Here is a 19,090-nt window from a genome sequence, read left to right on the forward strand (position 1 = left end):
AATAGCTTTGCACTTTTTTCTGCTGAATTTGTTGCACTAATATATATACTGTAAAAGGAAAAATATAATTGCACTCCCTGATCACTCTGTTGAAGCAAAAAACATGCCATATAAAGTGTTGCCGTGCCATATAAAATGCGACCCGTCAATACACAGCTGGACTCACCTGCTCCCGCTTTCTCCCTTTATGCTATTTCCAAACAAACATGTGACTGGCTCAACAGTTCGGGGGAACTATGGTAAGTTTCACAATGTTAAATAATGTGACAGGTTAAATGAAGAATGCGATCTGCTTTATCTCCTATCTACTTCAAATCTAGCTACAAATATAAAAATGTATTTAAAAACTTCAAAGGAATGTACCTGTATTGGCGGTATTGAAAAACCATCTTGTGGCTATTTCCAAATCCCCAATATATGGTATACATGGAATATCGCCGAAGCCTGATCACAGCAAAGGAATGTAGTTTGTGAGCTTGAAAATGAACATCCTGACAATCTGAGTCAGGGTGCTCTGCAATCATCCTATTATTGACAGGGGTAATATGGCATTTCTTATTTGTCAGAATGAAATGAGTGGGTCCTGCCTTGATGACTGTATTAGATTTACACTACTTGTTCTATAGATTTTTAAAATTATTACTTGGAATAAACTGATAGCTAGTTCTTGTTCCGGAATGACATGCTAGCTAGTAGGGCTGGGAATTGCCACGATATGTATTGCGATTCTCATGATTCTATAGGAATTGTGATTTGATACTGTGATTTTATTGCGATTCGACAAGAGAGCCATGAGATAACAAGTTTTGATCAGAAAATGTAAATAAAAGTGTTAGCTCCCCAATACTGGAGTTTTAATGCAGGTACCACCATCTAGTGCAAAGATAATATTGTGATATTGTTGATCATGTTATCTGTATCTAACTTAGAACACAGCAAGCTAGCCACATTACATTACTAAAGTTTCTGTGTTCTAAGTTGGGAGTCATTTTACAACTTGAATTTATGGTATCACGTTTCTATAACTAAATAGTTAGATTACAAATCAATAAAAAAATACTTTACCTGATAGCAGTTTGTTGGACGAAGATCTGTCTCGATATGTCACCAGCTGTCTACTACCTTAGATACAGATAACGTGATTGGCAGACGAGATCAACAGAGATAGTACACGCGTTATCTGGTTTACGGTTTAGTACTCAGCTGCGTTTTCCTGTCCAGCTAGCGAACATGAAAGTACGTTTTCAGAGAATTGGCATTGCCAACAAACAGAAATGTGTTAAAAATTTTAAAAATACACAATATGTAAAAATCTGCTCCTCCCTCGACAAAGATCAATCACCTCGACAAAGATCGATCATCTCGACAGAGATCGATCAAAGAAAAAATATGAAGGGACCCCCCAGGTGGGTAGAAGAATCAGGTGATTACAAATGCAAATGTGAAAAGAAGGACCTAGACAAATGAAGTCCACTTTGAGTGACCTTGACGTGCAAGGCCTTTAATGGCCGCTCACGCACCCACTTCTTTAGACTGATCGGAAGCCAGCTACTTTAGTGTGAAGGTGTGAGATCGCACAGTGACTGGTGGAAGAGTCAAAAATGTCTCAGTTTCATTTTGGTTTGGGTGTTGGTAGGGGTAGTTATCTAAGTTGGATTAAGGCTATTGAACTCCCCTTACACTACTCTTTACCACATGGGGGGAGAATGGGGCCCTTTGCAGGCTTTAGTACTCGATCCCCCTGACAATCAAACCACAACTGCCAGCTAGACAAAGACAGCCCTCACTTATATGTAACAAATGCAAAACAGTTTTTCTTAGCATTGCGCATTCCAATGGGAATTGTGTACCCATAGTTTTGTGCAATTTAGCAAAGATCACAATAAGACTCATATTCAGGGGTTTTATATTTGTATATTTATATTTGTTTGTATTTTAATTTAAGGGGTGATATTGAGGTCACATTGGAATAGGTTTTTCCTTTCTATAAATAGTTTAGGCCATGTTATCCGTGGAGGCTCCTCAGAGGAGGAAGGGGAGGACTATCTTCAGTGAATTTCATAAAAATAAATAATAGTTAAACATTTAAAAAATTATCATTTTTAGATAAAACTACACTAAATATATTCACATGTCACCAAATAATTGATGAAAACATACTGTCTACACTAGACTCAGCAGCACTCTGTAGGGTAGCACAGTGTTGTAGCCAGAGGACAGCTAGCTTCTGTCCTCCTCTGGGTACATTGACTTCAGTACAACACCTAGGAGGCACATGGTTCCATAGAATTACAAAGTAAGTATGTAATTATGTCAACTTCCGGAGGATGTCCTCCAACCTATCAGAGCTCTTGCAGCATGAACTGACATGTTGTCCACCCAATCAAAGGAACAGAAAATGTTTCTAGTACTGAATGCATAAGTTACAATTAGCACTGCAGTGCATCACATGTGGTGAGTAGTTTACTCAAAGAGAGAGAAGGACAATAGTTGAACAATTTTGAACAAATTAATTTATTCCAAAATGAAGGAAAAGCGAGAGAGAGAGAAAGCTATTTTTGGTTTTATTTTTTAAAACTTTCACTTAGCTAGGTTTTAAACTTTAATTCATAGGCTAGATTGTAGCAACCTCATGATGGATACCTGGAAAAGTCAAGTATCATGTAGTAGCCTGAACCTATCGATGTTACATTGAGCTGGATGAATGGAATATGAATGACAGTCATCCAATATTCTGTAATCATCCTCCCTAATCTTAAACGGCACCACTGCATGTTATATAGACTCAAGAGCACTGGAATGCACAGCCCAAGAAGCGAAAAGACTATCAGCATACATTAAGGTAAAGGATGATAAACACACACACACACACACGTGTGAGAGGCCTCCATTCCTTCACACAGTATGTAGGCCTTAAAGTTGTCATAAAGAGATTGTGAAATAGAGCTTGTGAAATAATTAGCTCAATATCTCATACTGTAAGGAGAAAATAAAAGTCCCAACAAATGTGATATAGTGGTGAGCTATTAAAGCACACACTGTAGGACGTTATCTAAAAGCAAAATCCTCCACCTTTCAACTAGCCCAAAGGTGTAATCTATCTTGCTGGATTTGTCTAAAGAATGCTTTTCATGTTATTTTTAGCTGCAGTGGAGAAACAGCTATGTCGTTGCTGAAGGCACTGGCTGCTAACTGTGTTGCTGTTGTCAGACTGTGGTAAAGTAAAGTTGAAGCCACAGAGTTGCTACACACTCAGCGTCAGTCTGGAGAGCAAGCACTATGCTCGAACCTCCTCTGCTCGCACACTGTCTCTTTTGATCTGAGAAAACATTCTGTACAAATGACATTACACAAGATGCTGGTGTGCATTTTCTCTGCCTCATCTACATCCTAAAAGATTTTTGGGAAGTCTCTACCAAACTTGTCATAGGCAGAAATAGATGATGTCAGCACAGTGTATGGTGTTATAAAAGCTTTGAGGAGACAGGGTGACACATTCAGGTAACATGTGTCTCTTTGTGTGAAGCCCATCAAGCTCATTTTATCATCCCCAGTCAAGCGGAGCAGCACCAGTCATCAGTATTTATCTCCACAGACCAAATAACACCCACTGTTATTGACAGGAAGAGTGTGTGTGCATGTGTGTGTGAGGGGGCTTTCGTTTCGCTGTATGAAGTGGCCTCGGAGCTTGCGTGCTTTGTCTTTTTCATCCTGACCTAATTTGAGAGAGAAGACATGTTGGTCTATGTAGGCATCTAAACTGGGCCAGGGTCCTGCAGGGTTATAATTTACTGCTGACCCACTGGCTGATTCTGAACATTCAAATATTCCAAGCCCTGCGAGGCCCCATCTGTGATACTATGACTTATTTTCGTGGCATCAGTATGAGCTGATAGGTACAGTACATTACCATTAGAAAAAATGAGATTCCTTTGGACACATGGCCTTATATTGGTGTCTAGCTGCGGTGCTTCAGGCATACCAGTCAGCAGAAATTCTATCTAATAGCCATTGATGAGACAATGTCAGCTGCAGTTCAGTCATGAAATTGGTCTTCTTTCTGTTGGCTTGCTTGGAGACCTTTATACTGTATGCTTTACTGAAAGAATTGTCCAAGGAAGTTTTCAAAGGATTTCACAAAATGTTCAATATACTGCCTTCTCTTTTTCAAATGTATTATTAATAACCAGTTCATATACAGATTAACATGGGCTTGTTTCTACTGTGGTCAGTGTTTTTTCAGTAAAATCCGTCACCAGATCTACCACTTCAGTGCGGCGGCCAGGGTTGGGGAGTAACGGATTACGAAAAATGGTATATGTAATCCGCAACAATATTGTAGTCAGATTACAGATATTTTTGAAAAACTAGATGGTTACTTCAAGGATTACTTTTAAATTCAGAAAGGATGTTTGCAGAAAAAAACCTTTGACACTTCTCTGTTTTCTCAATGACATTCAATTCAACACTGAAAAAAGACACAAGTTTAAGTCTGTTCCACCTGAATGAGTCTGACCACAAGTCAGAGACCACTATGATGACACAGCAAATGGGTTTGATGGATCACGGGAAAAGAGCAGGAATAGGCTTTTGTAGGCTACAGTCCAAGCTATGTCTTCCAATAGTGCGACTGCTGTCGGCATCCAAAGATGATCCTTGACTTGAATAAACGCTTGGAGGTAAGGATGACAGCAGTGGTTGTAGTCTACGGTGATACGGATATCACTTATTATTGATATCTACATAGTGCAATGATGTGAATCACACTGCTGGTCTCTTATTAAGCTATTTGCGCCTTAGGGATTGTGGTTGTTGTGGATGGCTGTTCACAAATCTAAATGTGTATTTGAACCCAATAATGGCTGAATTCAAGAAGTTTAACCTGCCTATCAATCATTGTTTTTGAAACCAGTGGACAGTGTGCGAATCCAAGCCTATGGATTAAAAGTTGGGTTTTTATTGCTCAATCTAATTCATGCTGATTTCAAAAATACATCCATAGGCCCAATGGACACATTCTCAAACTCACACACTTTTGATAGACTTAATGGGGCAATCTGTAGTTGCTACATCCATTTTTAAACTTATAAATTATATATATATACACACACTATCGTTCAAAAGTTTGGGTCACTTAGAAATATCCTTGTTTTTGAAAGACAAGCACATTTTTTGTCCATTAAAATAACATAAAATTGATCAGAAATACAGAGTAGATATTGTTAATGTTGTAAATTACTATTGTAGCTGTAAACTGCAGATTCTTAATGGAATATCTACATAGGCGTACAGAGGCCCATTATCAGCAACCATCTCTCCTGTGTTCCAATGGCACATTGTGTGATTAAAAGGCTAATTGATCATTAGAAAACCCTTTTGCAATTATGTTAGAACAGCTGAAAACTGTTGTTCTGATTAAAAAATTAATAAAACTGTCACGTTCTGACCTTTATTTCCTTTGTTTTGTATTCATTATTTAGTTGGTCAGGGCGTGAGTTGGGGTGGGCAGTCTGTTTGATTTTCTATGATTTGGGGATTTCTATGTTTCGGCCTAGTATGGTTCTCAATCAGAGGCAGGTGTCATTAGTTGTCTCTGATTGAGAATCATACTTAGGTAGCCTGGGTTTCACTGTGTGTTTGTGGGTGATTGTTCCTGTCTCTGTGTTTTGCACCAGATAGGGCTGTTTTTGGTTTTCCACGTTTATTGTTTTGTAGTGTTTGTGTTTATTTTTTTTATTAAACATGAATCAATATAACCACGCTGCGCTTTGGTCCGCCTCTCCGTCAATGGAAGAAATCCCTTACAAAAACCGTCCTTCTTTAGACTAGTTGAGTATCTGGCGCATCAGCATTTGTGGGTTCGATTACAGGCTCAAAATGGCCAGAAACAAAGACCTTTCTTCTGAAACTCGCCAGTCTATTCTTGTTCTGAGAAATGAAGGGTAGTCCATGCGAGAAATTGCCAAGAAACTGAAGATCTCATATAATGCTGTATACTACTCCCTTCACAGAAATCAAATCAAATCAGATTTATTTATATAGCCCTTCGTACATCAGCTGATATCTCAAAGTGCTGTACAGAAACCCAGGCTAAAACCCCAAACAGCAAGCAATGCAGGTGTAGCAGCACGGTGGCTACAACAGCGCAAACTGGCCCTAACCAGAATAGAAAGAGGAGTGGGAGGCCCTGCTGCACAACTGAGCAAGAGGACAAGTACATTAGAATGTATTGTTTGAGAAACAGATCCCTCACGAGTCCTCAACTGGCAGCTTCATTAAATAGTATCCACAAAACACCAGTCTCAACGTGAACAGGCGACTCCGGGATGCTGGCCTTCTAGGCAGAGTTCCTCTGTCCAGTGTCTGTGTTCTTTTGCCCATCTTAATCTTCAATTTTTATTGGCCAGTCTGAGATATGGCTTTTTCTTTGCAACTCTGCCTAGATGGCCAGCATCCTGAAGTTGCCTCTTCACTGTTGATGTTGAGACTGGTGTTTTGTGGATACTATTTAATGAAGCTGCCAGTTGAGTGCACCAGTCCCTCTTGCAGCAAAGCACCCACACAACATGATGCTGCCACCCCCGTGCTTCACAGTTGGGATGGAAGCCTCCCCCTTTTTCCTCCAAACATAAGGATGGTCCTTATGGCCAAACAGTTCTATTTTTGTTTCATCAGACCAGAGGACATTTCTCCAAAAAGAACAGTATTTTTCCCCATGTGCAGTTGCAAACGGTAGTCTGGCTTTTTTATGGCGGTTTTGGAGCCGTGGCTGCTTCCTTGCTGAGCGCCCTTTCAGGTTATGTCGATATAGGACTCATTTTACTGTGGATATAGATACAAGGTCCTTTGCTGTTGTTCTGGGATTGAGTCGCACTTTTCGCACCAAAGTACGTCCATCTCTAGGAGACAGAACACATATCCTTCCTAAGCGATATGATGGCTGCGTGGTCCCAAGGTGTTTATACTTGCGTACTATTGTTTGTTCAGATGAACGTGGTACCTTCAGGCGTTTGGAAATTGCTACCAATGATGAACCAGACTTGTGGAGGTCTACAATTTTTATTCTGAGATCTTGGCTGATTTCGTTTGATTTTCCCATGATGTCAAGCGAAGAGGCACTGAGTTTGAAGGTAGGCCTTGAAATACATCCACATGTACTGTCGTGGCCAAAAGTTTTGAGAATGACACAAATATTAATTTTCACAAAGTCTGCTGCCTCAGTGTCTTTAGATATTTTTGTCAGATATTACTCTTTAATACTGAAGTATAATTACAAGCATTTCATAAGTGTCAAAGGCTTTTATTGACAATTACATGAAGTATGCAAAGAGTCAATATTTGCAGGGTTGACCCTTCTTTTTCAAGACCTCTGCAATCCGCCCTGGCGTGCTGTCAATTCACTTCTGGGCCACATCCTGACTGATGGCAGCCCATTCTTGCATAATCAATGCTTAGAGTTTGTCAAAATTTGTGGGTTTTTGTTTTGTCCACCCGCCTCTTGACGATTGACCACAAGTTCTCAATGGGATTAAGGTCTGGGGAGTTTCCTGGCCATGGACCCAAAATATAGATTTTTTTAGATCCCCGAGCCACTTAGTTATCACTTTTGCCTTCTGGTAAGGTGCTCCATCATGCTGGAAAAGGCATTGTTCATCACCAAACTGTTCCTGGATGGTTGGGAGAAGTTGCTCTCAGAGGATGTGTTGGTACCATTCTTTATTCATGGCTGTGTTCTTAGGCAAAATTGTGAGTGTGCCCACACCATTGGCTGAGAAGCAACCCCACACATGAATGGTCTCAGGATGCTTTACTGTTGGCATGACACAGGACTGATGGTAGCGCTTACCTTGTCTTCTCCGGACAAACTTTTTTCCGGATGCCCCAAACAATCGGAAAGGGGATTCATCAGAGAAGATGACTTTACCCCAGTCCTCAGCAGTCCAATTTCTGTACCTTTTGCAGAATATCAGTCGGTCCCTGATGTTTTTCCTGGACAGAAGTGGCTTCTTTGCTGCCCTTCTTGACACCAGGCCATCCTCCAAAAGTCTTTGCCTCACTATGCGTGTAGATGCACTCACACCTGCTTGCTGCCATTCCTGAGCAATCTCTGTACTGGTGGTGCAGCTGAATCAACTTTAGGAGACGGTCCTGGCACTTCAGAAACAGGGATGTTCGATCGGGTTCGAGTCTGGGCTCTGGCTAGCCATTCAAAGACATTCATAGACTTGTACCGAAGCCGCTCCTGCGTTGTCTTGGTTGTGTGCCTAGGGTCGTTGCCCTGTTGGAAGGTGAATCTCCGGCCCATTCTGAGGTCCTGAGTACTCTGGAGCAGGTTTTCATCAAGGATCTCTCTGTACTTTGCTTAGTTCATCTTTACCTCGATCCTGACTAGTCTCCCAGTCCCTGCCACTGAAAAACATCCCCACAGCATGATGCTGCCACCCCCATGCTTCATCATAGGGATGGTGCCAGGTTTCCTCCAGACGTGACACTTGACATTCAGGCCAAAGAGTTCAATATTGGTTTCATCAGACCAGAGAATCTTCTTTCTCGTGGTCTGAGATTCCTTTAGGTGCCTATTTGCAAATCTCCAAACGGGCTGTCATGTGCCTTTTACTGAGGAGTGGCTTCCATCTGGCCACTACCATAAATGTCTGATTGATGGAGTGCTGCAGAGATGGTTCTCCTTCTGGAAGGTTCTCCTATCTCCACACAGAAACTCTGGAAGTCTTTCAGAGTGACCATCGGGTTCTTGGTCACCTCACTGACCGAGGCCCTTCTCCCCCGATTGCTCAGTTTGGCTAGGCAGCCAGCTCTTGGAAGAGTCTTGGTGGTTCCAAACTTCTTCCATTTAAGAACAATGGAGGCCACTGTGTTCTTGGGAACCTTCAATGCTGCAGAAATGTTTTGGTACCCTTCCCCAGATCTGTGCCTCAACACAATCCTGTCTCGGAGCTCTACGGACAATTCATTCAACAATTCATTCTTATATAGACAGGTGTGTGCCTTCTCAAATCATGTCCAATCAATAGAATTTACCACAGGTGGACTCCAATCAAGTTGTAGAAACATCTCAAGGATGGCCAATGGAAATAGAATGCACCTGAGCTCAATTTCGGATCAAATAAAATCAAATCACATTTTATTTGTCAAATGCGCCGAATACAACAAGTGTAGACCCTACAGTGAAATGCTTACTTACAAGCCCCTAACCAACAATGCAGTTAAAAAATACGGATAAGTATAAGAAATAAAAGTAACAAGTAATTAAAGAGCAGCAGTAAAATAACAATAGTGAGACTTAACTCAGCAAAAAAGACTTAACATGTCTTAACGTGTAAATATTTGTATTAACATAACAAGATTCAACAACTGAGACATAAACTGAACAAGTTCCACAGACATGTGACTAACAGAAATTGAATAATGTGTCCCTGAACAAAGGGAGGTCAAAATCAAAAGTAACAGTCAGTATCTGGTGTTGCCACCAGCTGCATTAAATACGGCAGTGTATCTCCTCCTCATGGACTGCACCAGATTCGCCAGTTCTTGCTGTGAGATGTCACCCCTCTCTTCCACCAAGGCACCTGAAAGTTCCCGGACATTTCTGGGGGGAATGGCCCTAGCCCTCACCCTCCGATCCAACAGGTCCCAATGGGATTGAGATCCGGGCTCTTCGCTGGCCATGGCAAAACACTGACATTCCTGTCTTGCAGGAAATAACGCACAGAACAAGCAGTATGGCTGGTGGCATTGTCATGTTGGGTGGAGGGTCGTGTCAGGATGAGCCTGCAGGAAAGGTACCACATGAGGGAGGAGGATGTCTTCCCTGTAATGCACAGGGTTGAGATTGCCTGCAATGACAATAAGCTCAGCCCGATGATGTTGTGACACACCGCCCCAGACCATGACGGGCCATCCACCTCCAAATCGATCCGCTCCAGAGTACAGGCCTCGGTGTAACGCTCATTTCTTTGATGATAAACGCAAATCCGACCATCACCCCTGGTGAGACAAAACTACGACTCATCAGTGAAGAGCTCTTTTTGCCTCTCCTGTCTGGTCCAGCGACAGTGGGTTTGTGCCCATAGGTGACGTTGTTGCCGGTGATGTCTGGTGAGGGAGGACCTGCCTTACAACAAGCCTACAAGCCCTCAATCCAGCCTCTCTCAGCCTATTGCGGACAGTCTGAGCACTGATGGAGGGATTATGCATTCCTGGTGTAACTCGGGCAGTTGTTGTTGCCATCCTGTACCTGTCCTGCAGGTGTGATGTTCGGATGTACCGATCCTGTGCGGGTGTTGTTACACATGGTCTGCCACTGCGAGGACGATCAGCTGTTCCTCCTGTCTCCTTGTAGCGCTGTCTTAGGTGTCTCACAGTATAGACATTACAATTTTTTGCCCTGGTCACATCTGTAGTCCTCATGCCTCCTTGCAGTGTGCCTAAGGCACGTTCACACAGATGCGCAGGGACCCTGGGCATCTTTCTTTTGGTGTTTTTCAGAGTCAGTAGAAAGGCCTCTTTAGTGTCCTAATTCTTCATAACTGTGATCTTAATTGCCTACCGTCTGTAAGCTGTTAGTATCTTAACGACCGTTCCACAGGTGCATGTTCATTAATTGTTTATGGGTTATTGAACAAGAATGGGACACGGTGTTTAAAACCTTTACAATGAAGATCTGTGAAGTTATTTGGATTTTTACAAATGATCTTTGAAAGACAGGGTCCTGAAAAGGGATGTTTATTTTTTTGCTGAGCTTATTTACAAGGGGGTACCGGAGAGTCAATGTGCTGGGGTACCAGTTAGTTGAGGTAATATGTACATGTAGGTAGAATTCTTAAAGTGACTATGCATAGATGATAACAACAGAGAGTAGCAGCGGCGTATTAGAGGGGGTGGGGGGTGATGGGCAATGCAAATTGTCTGGGTAGCCATTTGATTAGATTTTCAGGAGTCTTATGGCTTGGGGGTAGAAGCTGTTTAGAAGTCTCTTGGACTTAGACTTGGTGCTCCGGTACCGCTTTCCGTGCGGTAGCAGAGAGAACCGACTGTGACTAGTGTGGTTGGTCTTTGACAATTTTTAGGGCCTTCCTCTGACACCTTCTGGTATAGAGATCCTGGATGGCAGGAAGCTGTATGCAAATTGGACTGGGTCTAGGGTTTCTGGGATAATGATGTTGATGTGAGCCATGACCAGCCTTTCAAAGCACTTCATGGCTACAGACGTGAGTGCTACGGGTGGGCAGTCATTTAGGCAGGTTACCTTAGTGTTCTTGGGCACAGGCACTATGGTTGTCTGCTTAAAACATGTTGGTATTTCGGACTCAGACAGGGAAAGGTTGAAAATGTCAGTGAAGACACTTGCCAGTTGGTCAGCACATGCACGCAGTACACGTCCTGTTAATCTGTCTGGCCCTGTGGCCTTGTGAATGTTGACCTGCTTAAAGGTCCTACTCACATCGGCTGCGGAGAGCGTGATCACACAGCCTTCTGGAACAGCTCTCATGCATGTTTCAATGTTATTTGCCTCGAAGCGAGCATAGAAGTAGTTTAGCTTGTCTGGTAGGCTTGTGTCACTGGGCAGCTCTCGGCTGTGCTTCCCTTTGTGGTCTGTAATGGTTTGCAAGCCCTGCCACATCCAACAAGCTTCAGAGCCTATGTAGTACGATTCGATCTTAGTCGTCTATTGAAGCTTTGCCTGTTTGATGGTTCATCGAAGGACATAGCGGAATTTCTTATAAGCTTCCGGTTTAGAGTCCCGCTCCTTGAAAGCGGCAGCTGTTGCCTTTAGCTTAGTGTGGATGTTGCCTGTAATCCATGGCTTCTGGTTGGGGTATGTACGTACGGTCACTGATGCATGGGCTCGTCAGACTCATTAAAGGAAAAAAGGATTCTGCCAGTCTGTGGTGAGTAATTGCAGTCCTGATGTCCAGAAGTTATTTTCGGTCATAAGAGACAGTAGCGGCAACATTATGTACAAAATAAGTTAAAAGATAAGCTGCAAACAATGCAAATAAACAAACAAAAATCCACAATCGGTTGGGGACACGTCAGCCTTCTTCTCTGGCGCCATTGTTACAGAGTCTCATAGCAAAGGATCTGAATACTTATGTAAATAAGGTATTTCTGTTCTATATTTGTAATACATTTGCAAAAAAAACAAGCTTTTTTCATTTCGTCATTCTATATTTGTAATACATTTGCAAAAAAAACCAAGCTTATATTTGTAATACATTTGCAAAAAAAACCAAGCTTTTTTCATTTCGTCATTCTATATTTGTAATACATTTGCAAAAAAAACCAACCAAGTCCAATTTGGGCAGTTAACTGACCATATCTTGTTTTCTGAAAACAGTGGGGAGCAAAATTCTCAATCCTCTGCTGTGAGTGTCAGCATGCCAAATGCCGCTCCCAGAGGCTTGATTTGATTTATTAGGATCCCCATTTGCCTATGCCCTTAAGCCAGCTAGTCTGAGGTTGGTGTTGCTCTGCCCCCCTCCCCCATTCCGCCTGAGGAGGACCTGGTAATGCTATTGTTTTAGCCAGTTATCCTCTAGGCCTGCTGAATTAAATGCAGCTGCTCCTGGTGTGTTTGTTTGGCTGGCAAATAACATTGGAACATAGGAGTGATGGTTGCTGATAATGTGCCTCAGTACACCTATGTTGATATTCCATAAAAAATCTGCCGTTTTCAGCTAAAATAGTCATTTACAACATTAACAATGTCTATCTACACTGTATTTCTGATCAATTTGATGTTATTTTAATGGACAAAAAATGTGCTTTTCTTTCAAAAACAATGACATTTCTAAGTGACCCCAAACTTTTGAACGGTAGTGTATATTTAAAAACATTTTCCTTAGTATAATATTTTGAAAGTGCTAATGTTACTGTCATTACACTTTTTGGTGTTTTGTAACAAATGTCTCGAGTGCACAGTTCAATGTTTGGATGCTGGAATTATTTTGTAGTGGACATACATGCGCAGGTAGCATACTTTTTGAAGTGATTTGTTGTTCAATAAGATTACGTTATGTTCATGCCAAAATAAAAAAGTGAATAAAAAAAACATGATTATATGATGTCTTTACTATTAGGCCCAGAAAATGTTTAGGTTCCATGAAGAAAATAGAGACCCCCGAATTTCATTGTTTAATTCGTTCTCTGCCTACCGATGCCACTGCAAATATTATTCAATGGAAGTGGAACCTTGATGTGTGGATGTCTCTCTCACCGGTTGGTTGACAGACTGAGACAGAAGCGACTGGGTCTTCTTCTGCTGAACAAACCTCAATGTTTTGAAATGTTTGCTCACAGGCAACGTTTGCAGCTCCCTAGCCCCTCTCTCCTAGCCCCAAAAAATGTCCACCCACCATCTCCCTTTACAACCCTAAAGGTTCTTTGTGTTTTAAAATGATTTAATCTCTCCTGGTTTCTCATTGACTGAACCACCCTCAGTCTTGAGCTAGTCATAAGTCACTCTTTTTGGTAAGCTCTTTTATGTAATTAACTGATCCCTCTGTCACTGTCATTCCTTGTGAATCAATTATGTTTCCTTGTCCTTGCAGTGCCCCACACACAGAAGCACAGCCTCCAAACAGCACAGAATCTTCTCCATGAAGATGTGGCGCGTGCTGAGGAACAGTCTGAGGTAATTCCAAAGCCTGAGCTCTATTGTTGGGACTTAGCATAAACCACTGAGTGTGTTCTTTGCATTGTCAGCACTAGTGTAGAATCATTGAAAAGCCTCCACGTAAGTCGACAGCCAGGACACACTTGTTCATTCTGCGCTCCATTAAAATCGGACAAATTCTAGGAATAGTCTATGAAACTCATGCATACTTGAGTATTCAAGCCTGCAGGAGTTAGGATCCACACTGAACTGGTTGCCTTTTTCAAGCGAGATCAAACAAAGAATTTTGCCCAAAGTTTTCTGTGCACTATATTACATCTGGCCACGATTTCAATAGAAATGTCTACAATTTGAATGAGAACATTTGCCTTGACCTATTGATTTAAAAATATTCAGGTCTTTCAAATGTTAATTTGCTTATTAAACACAATGTTATAGATGACTAGACGGTTAATAGAAATACACACAGACCTCACGATACGATATTTAAGTGGCGATACGATATGTATGCCAATTCTCACAATTCTATATGTATTGCGATTCGATACGGTGATATTATTGTGATTCAATGTTCCAAACATATTGCTCACCACATATCTGCTTCAGAAGGACATGAGAGAGCCATGAGAAAAAAAATGTTTTGATCAGCCATGGAAAAACAAAAGGTTTCCATATTTAAAAAGAAGATAGAAAACAAGCTATGATGGACAAATACTGGAGTTTTGTTGTAGTTACAGCAAACGAGCGTAAAAATAATATTGTGATATGGTTAAAATTATACGATACAAAAATAATCTTGTGATATGGTCAAAATGATGCGATACAAAAATAATATTGTGATATGATCAAAATTATATGATAAATAATATTGTGATATGGCCAAAATTATACGATACAAAAATAATATTGTGATATGGTCAAAATTATACGATACAAAATAATATTGTGATATGGTCAAAATTATACGATACAAAAATAATATCCCGATATATAAGTGTAGTTTTGTCACCCGCATCAGCTACTTTTTTAATGTGCACTGCACTTTGACTGCCACGGTTTACTGAACAATTTAAATACCTCATTAACCTACAGCTACAATTTTCATACAACTACATTCAGCTCCTTCATTACTTTAACCAAGACACTACACAGCAAACATGCCCACATTGGTATGTTTTTACCCTTGTAGGAAAGTATTTTTTTTTACAGGGCAATTGGTGCAAACTATACACATTTAATCCGAGCTCATATTTTCCTAGGTGATATAACATTTTATTTGGAGAGGAATGTATGGCACTACACATTTATTGAGCTTGATCCATTAGCAAGTGGCCCTTGTAAACCTTAATTTCACAAACCATATACTGTAAGGAAGTGACTGTATAAACATGCACAGACTATAGTCCTATACAGCACGTTCCCATAATGAGAAAGGCTTACTACCATAGACTATCCCCCCACACACAATCCTTCCAACATATATCCATGAAAGGCCGTCCAGCTCGTGGCCATAATAAATAGCCCATTTGTTTATTAAATGGATTTCACACAATCAATGTACAGTGGGGCAAGAAAGTATTTAGTCAGCCACCAATTGTGCAAGTTCTCCCACTTAAAAAGATGAGAGAGGCCTGTAATTTTCATCATAGGTACACTTCAACTATGACAGACAAAATGAGAAGAAAAAAATCCAGAAAATCACATTGTAGGATTTTTAATGAATTTATTAGCGGATTATGGTGGAAAATAAGTATTTGGTACCTACAAACAAGCAAGATTTCTGGCTCTCACAGACCTGTAACTTCTTTTTTTTCTTTCTTTTTTTTAAACTTCTTCTTCTTCTCTGTCCTCCACTCGTTACCTGTATTAATGGCACCTGTTTGAACTTGTTATCAGTATAAAAGACACCTGTCCACAACCTCAAACAGTCACACTCCAAACTCCACTATGGCCAAGACCAAAGAGTTGTCAAAGGACACCAGAAACAAAATTGTAGACCTGCACCAGGCTGGGAAGACTGAATCTGCAATAGGTACGCAGCTTGGTTTGAAGAAATCAACTGTGGGAGCAATTATCTAGTGAATGACCTGCAGAGAGCTGGGACCAAAGTAACAAAGCCTACCATCAGTAACACACTACGCCGCCAGGGACTCAAATCCTGCAGTGCCAGACGTGTCCCCCTGCTTAAGCCAGTACATGTCCAGGCCCGTCTGAAGTTTGCTAGAGAGCATTTGGATGATCCAGAAGAAGATTGGGAGAATGTCATATGGTCAGATGAAACCAAAATATAAATTTTTGGTAAAAACTCAACTCGTCGTGTTTGGAGGACAAAGAATGCTGAGTTGCATCCAAAGAACACCATACCTACTGTGAAGCATGGGGGTGGAGACATCATGCTTTGGGGCTGTTTTTCTGCAAAGGGACCAGGACGACTGATCCGTGTAAAGGAAAGAATGAATGGGGCCATGTATCGTGAGATTTTGAGTGAAAACCTCCTTCCATCAGCAAGGGCATTGAAGATAAAACGTGGCTGGGCCTTTCAGCATGACAATGATCCCAAACACACCGCCCGGGCAACAAAGGAGTGGCTTCGTAAGAAGCATTTCAAGGTCCTGGAGTGGCCTAGCCAGTCTCCAGATCTCAACCCCATAGAAAATCTTTGGAGGGAGTTGAAAGTCCGTGTTGCCCAGCAACAGCCCCAAAACATCACTGCTCTAGAGGAGATCTGCATGGAGGAATGGGCCAAAATACCAGCAACAGTGTGTGAAAACCTTGTGAAGACTTACAGAAAACGTTTGACCTCTGTCATTGCCAACAAAGAGTATATAACAAAATATTGAGATAAACTTTTGTTATTGACCAAATACTTATTTTCCACCATAATTTGCAAATAAATACATTTAAAATCCTACAATTTGATTTTCTGGATTTTTTTTCTCATTTTGTCTGTCATAGTTGAAGTGGACCTATGATGAAAATTACAGGCCTCTCATCTTTTTAAGTGGGAGAACTTGCACAATTGGTGGCTGACTAAATACTTTTTTGCCCCACTGTATCTAATGAATGGCAGTAAGGGTGGGTTATTTTGTGTGTTCCAGCAATTTGGTTTTATGTATCGCCAGTGCCACTCATTAATATCTTTAGCGGCTCCCTGTTGAAGCTGACAGATTTCAGCCCCTGAGGCCGAAGGTAACATCATAGAGAGTTGATTGTGTAGGGTTAGGCGGTATCCAGATTGCATACCGTTTCTGTACAATACCGGGGTATAGGGTATTACCGAATGTGCACACAAGGGGATTGAAAAAATATATTAATATATTGACGCACAAAACAATTTAGGCAACAGGGATCTTGATCCAGGAGGGGATTGAAAAAATATAATAAACTGTTGGTATTTCGAATACCCCAGTATACAGGTAAACGGTATATCACCCAATATACAGTATATCGCCCAATCCTAGTGTCAAGCCATCTACAGCTGGCAACTATGAATAAAGAAATGTCCAGGGAAATTATGGTGGTACCATGGGGACCATTTGTGCTGCTCTGATATGGAAGATACACAGTAATGACCCAAACCTTTTTTGTGTGCGTAGCCGGTCGCTTCCTGCTAATTGAGTTCTTCCCATTGTCTATGCTCAGGCAGAGGTTAGAGTGGGGAGGTGGGCTGTGCAGACTGTAATCAATTATTCACTCCCCCAATACTAGGCTAGACAGGTTTTTACACCTGCTCCCAATGACTGGGGGTACAGTTGCCAGTCAGACTGATTACAGTCATTCTAGGGCTGTTCCAGTGGAAGTGATACTGGATATACCATTTTGGCCCATGTAAAATAATACATCTTGCAATTAAATTATCAACACATCTGTGTCAAAGTTCATGGCAAGCATTACAATGTGAAACCCCATTTTACATGTGGGGCTGTGTTTACACTGTTCCCAGGGGTTGTGAATCCTTTTGTTAGACTTCCTGGCTTCTGATACCTGGGCCTCTGCTTCACAGGACCTCCTGGAGAAGTTCATGGAGGGGAACGTGCCCTTGGAGGGGTTCCTGGACTCCTTCCAAAGCTCCAGGAAGAGCTACCACATCCGCCGTGTTCAGGCAGAGAAAATCCAGGAGCTCAGCCGAGCCAAAGAGAATTCCAGCAAACCCAAAAAGCTAGAGGAGCGAGAGGACAAGGCGCAGGAGGTGAAGAGAGACGAGCACCCTGAAACCCAGCAGCCCAACGGCTTCGTGGCCCAGGGCCCGCCCCGGGTCTTCCAGCTCCGCTACGGCCTCACCCCCGCCATCCTGCTGCCCCATTTCCCCCTGCCAACCACCTTGCCCTCTGCCCCGTCCCACGCCAGTCTACCTCCGCTGGACTCCCAGCCGGGCCAGACCCACATCCTGAGCCCAAATGCCCAGTTCTCGGGACATGGGCACCCTGTGAACCTACGGGTCATTGGACAATTACCCGGTGGCTGGCCAACCAGACCTGTGCGGTTACAGCAGCTCTATAGACCCGCCACTCACCAGCCTGAGCCGCTATACCGATAGCTGAGGCATGGGCCCTGGAGGTCTCTAGACATGGAACCAAACAGCGGCTACCAGACTCATGCACGCAAAGATGGCCTTTGAAGACTTTGTGGAATTGATCTGACACATACGTCCTCCAGCCATGACACAAAATGTAAACATACCTAAAAAGGGAGATAACCAGAAGCCATTAAGCATGGAGTATGTGTAGTTGAAAGCAAGCAAGTTAATGAATGAATGAAGGAGCAACAGGTTGTGGTTTTCATTGTTGTTCGTTTTTTTCTTTGAATGTTACACTGTCAGGGCGTCACATGGTTGTGAAGCACAGCAATGATATGAAAATGTCTCAAATGGAGTAGTGCCTCCGGGTTGTCATAAAGGACCCCATTGTCCATTCCTCCGACTAAGAACTGCAAGGCTTCTATGAAATGGCCTGGTGTCATTTTGCTGATGATCAATAAAGTACAAATGGTGGTGTTTATTATTAACCTAAATCCCTGTTGTTACTTGTTTCATAGTTCTGCCCAAGCGATACAGTTGTATTTCTGCAATTTTGGAATAATTTCCAAGCCATTTTCCTGATGCGCAAACACAAGACATCACAACACAAAGATAAACAAAGAACACTGAATACGTGACAGAGTGTTTATGCAGCTTCCCCTTTCAAATGCATATTTAGAGCAGATGGTCTAATATTTATTATTTATCCGGCCAGTAGATATATACTGGCAACATGACTGTTTGCTCAGGCTTTTCAAATGTTTTATTATCACATGGATAATGATGATGATGAATATATCGCTGAGAGTGGATATGGGGGAACAGTAAAATTGTTATCTTTGGACCGGCTCCCAAATAGGGCTACATTTTCTAAAGGATCACCAGGTTTCTCAGCTGAAGTTGATTACCGTCACAAATAAACCTCGAGGAGCGCACAA

General features: G+C 41.9%; 1 protein-coding gene across 2 annotated transcripts in view; it reads left to right on the forward strand.

Moving 5' to 3' along the window:
* vps37d (VPS37D subunit of ESCRT-I) overlaps positions 1-19,090 on the forward strand; it is a 39,630-nt gene extending 20,540 nt beyond the window's left edge. For both annotated transcript variants that reach the window (XM_024431892.1, XM_024431891.1), the window contains 2 exons: positions 13,572-13,654; positions 17,640-19,090. In XM_024431892.1, the coding sequence (XP_024287660.1) occupies positions 13,572-13,654; positions 17,640-18,173 (617 nt within the window). In that variant the 3' untranslated portion in view covers positions 18,174-19,090. The remainder of the gene's footprint in view (positions 1-13,571; positions 13,655-17,639) is intronic.

The sequence above is a fragment of the Oncorhynchus tshawytscha genome, linkage group LG09 (genome assembly GCF_018296145.1).
Source record: "Oncorhynchus tshawytscha isolate Ot180627B linkage group LG09, Otsh_v2.0, whole genome shotgun sequence".
NCBI classification, from domain to species: Eukaryota; Metazoa; Chordata; class Actinopteri; order Salmoniformes; family Salmonidae; genus Oncorhynchus; species Oncorhynchus tshawytscha.